The sequence below is a fragment of the Mycetomoellerius zeteki genome, unplaced genomic scaffold (genome assembly GCF_001594055.1).
Source record: "Mycetomoellerius zeteki isolate Tzet28-1 unplaced genomic scaffold, Tzet1.0 scaffold446, whole genome shotgun sequence".
Taxonomy (NCBI): Eukaryota; Metazoa; Arthropoda; class Insecta; order Hymenoptera; family Formicidae; genus Mycetomoellerius; species Mycetomoellerius zeteki.
This window is the reverse complement of record NW_017257442.1, coordinates 1-5121: the sequence shown is the minus strand read 5'-3', so window position 1 is coordinate 5121 and position 5121 is coordinate 1. Positions and strand designations below refer to the sequence as shown.

General features: G+C 32.5%; 2 protein-coding genes across 2 annotated transcripts; one reads left to right on the top strand and one right to left on the bottom strand.

Annotated features, from left to right (window-relative positions):
• Positions 1-1266: 1266 nt before the first annotated feature.
• Sbds (SBDS ribosome maturation factor) lies at positions 1267-2656 on the top strand. Its single transcript, XM_018454689.1, has 2 exons — positions 1267-1662; positions 1982-2656. The coding sequence occupies exons 1-2, from the start codon at positions 1532-1534 to the stop codon at positions 2610-2612; spliced, it is 762 nt and encodes a 253-aa protein (XP_018310191.1). The 5' UTR covers positions 1267-1531; the 3' UTR covers positions 2613-2656.
• Positions 2657-3089: 433 nt separating this feature from the next.
• On the bottom strand, positions 3090-4512 carry LOC108726869 (cob(I)yrinic acid a,c-diamide adenosyltransferase, mitochondrial; the record flags this gene model as incomplete). Its single annotated transcript, XM_018454679.1, has 2 exons — positions 3090-3381; positions 4138-4512. Coding segments are annotated over 2 exons (612 nt in total), but the record flags the coding sequence as incomplete, so codon positions are not given.
• Positions 4513-5121: the final 609 nt, after the last annotated feature.

Sequence of the window (5121 nt, the reverse complement as noted above, 5' to 3'; positions counted from 1 at the left end):
TATAACAATTACATTTTTCTAGTTTAGACAAAAATTTTTAAAGTGTCGCTCGGTACGAGTAGTACGCGGCTTTGTCACCAGAGGGACGTAGCGGAGTTCAGTTTCTCCTAAGAAGGAAACCACTCAGCTTACGATAAAAGGCGCAGCGTTGGTTTCAAACTTGGAAGACAAAAATGAATAAGAAATGCATACACAAATTTGTAACTATGTATTATAAAGCTTTAATAACAACAATAAGTAAATTAAGTGAACTAAGAAAATATAGTAATATTAACCATTTATAAATTGATTATATGGTTAATGTACTATATTTTTTTAGTTCACTTAATCTAGTATTCTTATTAGAATTTAATAATATGTATATAGTTGAGGCGCTATTTCACTACAAATTTATAGTTACTGATACGACTTTTTTCTCTGAGTGTATGAATTAGTAGCACCGCGCACCGGAGAGAAACCTGAGACAGGACACGAAGGCCTTTTTTTTACAATCGCAAAATGCCCCCGCACACATAAACTTTTATACAACATTTTTCTAAATTTATATATCTTATACTTACTTCTATACAGATAAATTTCAATTCTTAAAATTATAAAATTAATAAGGTTTTATTTCATTGTCGATTTAATATGCCAATAAGATACTGAGCGTTCAGTGAGCTCTTGCATCTGATTGGCATATTCCGTTAGAACTAAAAATATAGACCAAACAGATTCAAGAGCTTAGTGAGCGGTCGTAGTACTAAATGCACCCATTGGCTACGTTTACACCGTGGTCGGTATTCATAGTCAGATCTTATTTCAAAACCGTCTTAAGTAATGTCTTAAGATGCTAATACAGCTCTCTGATTGGTTCGTGACATTTCAAGACTGAACTTAAGATGGTCTTGAATATAATGCGGGGTCTACAATAGAAGTCGTAGCGATTGTAGAGTCTTAAGTCGTAGAAAATTGACCAATCACAGTTGATTATTCTTCTCATATTCGACTATGATTGGTCAATTTTCTACGACTTAAGACTCTACGACCGCTACGACTTCTATTGTAGATCCCGCATCAGAGAAACGTATTTGAGATGGAGAAAGGGGGAGAGAGAAAGAAAAAGAATCGAAACAAAAATCAAGTGCTGACGAGATTATTTTAGCTACACTTTCTACACTTGGCGTAAAATAAACACGCTTTATAGAAACAAATTCGAGTATTTACATGCTGAAAGATGTTATATATGAAATTAATTAAATGCTAAAACGCAATGTAAACGTTTTAATCGACTAAACGTTTCATGTCAAGTTAATCTATATTTATTATTTTTTTACCTATTCGCAGCGATCAGCGATTCAGTTGATATTGCACCACATTGCGTACATAGTTACGTGTGTAACTTAATTTGCAAAAACAATGCGAGACGTTTCCTAAAGCAAAATTGTATTTTAAAAAGGGACTGTAGTCGATTGCGTATTTCGTCGCGATCGTTTGTCGAAAGCGCTTTAGTTTATCTGAGTTTATCTCTCGAGTCGAACTCGCTGCAAAGATGTCAAAGATATTTACACCGACGAATCAAATAAGGCTGACAAATGTAGCCGTTGTTCGCATGAAGAAGGCTGGCAAACGATTCGAAATTGCATGCTACAAGAATAAAGTGGTATCTTGGAGAAACAAACTGTGAGTTCACTTTTCCCAAAATGATCTGCTAGTTTAACCTAATTTACAGTTTCTCAGTTACTTATTCAAATTAAGTACACTGTTTCCAAATAATATCACTACTTGTTAAATCTCTTCAATAATTATAACTCCAAGATTTTTCTCTTCTTTTATTTCTTAAATTTATCTTAACTTAGAAACTTATTAATTTAACTGTCAATTTTAAGCATTTAGAAATTTGCTAATCTGCTGTTATTCAGAAGATTCCTTTTATTCCCTATGTAATGTGTATATAATTGAATACTTATCATTTATTATTTTTCTTTAAAATATATTTCAGAGAGAAGGATATTGACGAAGTATTACAAACACATACAATATTCACCAATGTATCAAAGGGTCAGGTGGCGAAGAAGGAAGATCTCATAAAAGCTTTTGAAACCGAAGATCAGACTGAAATCTGTAAACAAATTCTTGCTAAAGGTGAGCTTCAAGTTTCTGATAAAGAGAGGCACCTGGCATTGGAATCCATGTTCAAAGATATCGCTACGACAGTCGCCAGTAAGTGTATAAATCCAGAGACTAAGCGTCCGTATCCAGTTACCATGATTGAAAACGCCATGAGGGACGAGATACACTTTTCTGTCAAACCTAATCGAAATGCCAAGCAACAGGCGCTGGATGTTATCTCACAATTGAAAGAGGTAATGCCTTTGGAACGTGTTCAAATGAGGCTCAAAATTGTCATTCCAGAAAAAGAAGCTAGGAAATTGAAGGATAAAGTTGTTAAATTCTCAACTAAAATGGAAACGGAAGAGTGGGACAATGGATCGTTAACAATAATCTGCTTAATCGATCCAGGTCAATATAGAGGAATAGATGAATTAATACGGTCAGAAACAAAGGGCACTGCTTTATTGGAATTAGTTAATTTAAATGAGGTAGTCGAAGGAGAAGAACTCTTAACATAAATCATGAATGGAATTATTATGTTTCTAAACTCACTGTTATGCACTGGAGAGATTCATATTTATCAATTATAATTTATATTTTAATGTTAATAATTATATGTTAATTTTGTTACAATATGGCTAATAAATTTGCATTTGTATTTACAAGTTGAATTTAAGTAAGTTACCTACACGCATGTCAACAGTATCTTTACCAGTATTTTACACTATTCCTATTAAAAATTGCAATAAACATTTTTCATTAAGATTAAGAATTACACTTTTATTTAACTAATTTTATTCTGTTTAAATTTATTCTATTTATTGCAATTTTAGATATGTAATACATATCCATTCCAAAAATGTATCTGTCTATTACTTGATGAACACGAAGCATACAGACAAACATTTGATAACAAATAATATTAGAATACTTAGTTATTTTATATTTATTTATATTTGTAACTACTGTGTTATATGTATGTGTACATATGTGTGTATGTGTATTATATTTGTCCTGTGTGCAAAAGTTGATATCCTAAAAATTTGTAAATCAGTCCTTTTGTTTCTCTTCCATCACATCCGCTCGCGGAATATAAATATTTTCCGTACGTTGATCACATTTGGCTGCAATACGTGATACTGTTAGAAGGAAGTCTGATAATCTATTTAAATATGTCTGTGCCTCTTTATCTAGAGCATCCTCTCGTACTAATGTCGTGATACTCCTCTCGGCACGCCTGCATACCGTTCGTGCAACATGCAGAGAAGCGCAAGCTTTTCCGCCGCCCTAGTTTTGAAACATTAGATAGAATTGGAGTTAACTCAGAAATATGTGTCTATATAGGATGATCCTTAAATATATTGCTAAAATATTCAAAGAATTCCTCACATTAAGATCAAAACTATTTTCGAGATGAAAATTACACGTCCAAAACAATTTCAAAGATGCAGGATGTTTTTCCAAAAATTTCGAAGATCATTCAAGTTATTTTAACAAAACTTTGTGTATGTTTCAAAGACATAAAGGCTCTCTTTTTATATATCTCTGGTTCACTTCTAATTGAATAAAAAAAATTATGGCTTCAAAAGATGAACTTTTATGTGTGTGTGTGTCCTTGAAACATACAATTTTATCAAACCAGAGTAATTTTTGAAATTTTTAGAAAGACAAAACTTTTCTTTCAATTTTGACATCTTGTTTCTTTGAAACTAATAATGAATTCGATTGGGTGCACTTGTACATATTAAATTGTTGTACACTGATTTAATTTGTGTAAATGCAAATGTAAATATTTCGAATTATAAAACACATATTTTATTTAATAGCGCTATAAAATATATTGAGGATTTCATAGCTTAATTCATTTTTATATTTGTATTAAACATTTTCAATTTATGTATATGGCTTTCCTCTTATAAATAATTTTGGACATATCATCATAAGTTTTCTTGAAAGATCACAAAGAGGAATCATCCCTTAAAATCTCTTTTAAAATACTTAAAGCCATGTTGTATACATAAAAAGTAATATCTAGGTAATTACGGGAATGATGTAGTCCTCAGGAGGAGGGAGCTGATTCGCGTATTCGAGAATCCATTCTTCCAAATCTTTGGTGTGTTTGTTTTCGAAGGACTTAGTCTTTCCAGGCATGGACTTCGATATGGCATGGTTCAGGTCAAACAAGATCATCTGTACTCTTTTAAGCTTATCGACATATGGATGTTCAACTTTGCTGTCGCAAGCGAACTCTCTTGCTAGTCCTATGTAAGATGATAACTCGTCAGTTGCCCCAAGAGCGTTGAAGATCATGTCATCCTTCGGCTTCGTGTCTCCGGCATCTGTGATTGTCATTCCGGAGTCACCGTCTCGTGAAAACACTGCTACCTCAGCCACATTTGATGTTGTGGTACCTCTATAACAATGTCATCATCAGTAAATTAACAATTATGTTATCTTAATATTAGGGTGCTATTTCATTTGTACGTTTTTGTCGTACGACAAATGTATACAGAACAGAGAGATCCTCGGATCTCTTTATTCCATAGTCAAACAATAAGCTTGAAAAATTGTTGTACGACAAAAACGCACAAATGAAATATCACCCTTATACTTCTCTTGCATAACGCACCAAATTTGATTTATTATCCATCAATGTAAGATTAACTTTACTCGGTTTAACTTATTGTGTTTACCTTTTTCTAATTCTAAGCACTAGAAAAGGAGTCTAAGGCCTAGTTCTAGCAATGTCAAATTAATTTTAATCTCAGTTCAATTTATTCTTTATCATTTTCTAATTCTTAAAATTAGAAAAATTTGTTGTACGATTAATTTGTTGTAAGATTAATAGTAAGTCAAATTAAGATTAAAGTTAATCTTACCTTGGTGAAACCGAGCCTAAATATAATATACAGGGTGAGGAAAAAATATCGGGACACCTAAATAATTTCTGAACGGTTCGAGATAGAGGATTGAAGTTTATAAGGATGCAAATAACAGCATAAAAGGCGATTTTTGGCGTGCTTCTGG

What these genes read in the sequence shown, in the direction of transcription:
- Sbds (XM_018454689.1), top strand. Translation starts at nt 1,532, where the DNA reads ATGTCAAAGATATTTACACCGACGAATCAAATAAGGCTGACAAATGTA. An exon ending in GTATCTTGGAGAAACAAACT is followed by an intron (nt 1,663 to 1,981) that starts GTGAGTTCACTT and finishes AATATATTTCAG; the next exon opens with AGAGAAGGATATTGACGAAG.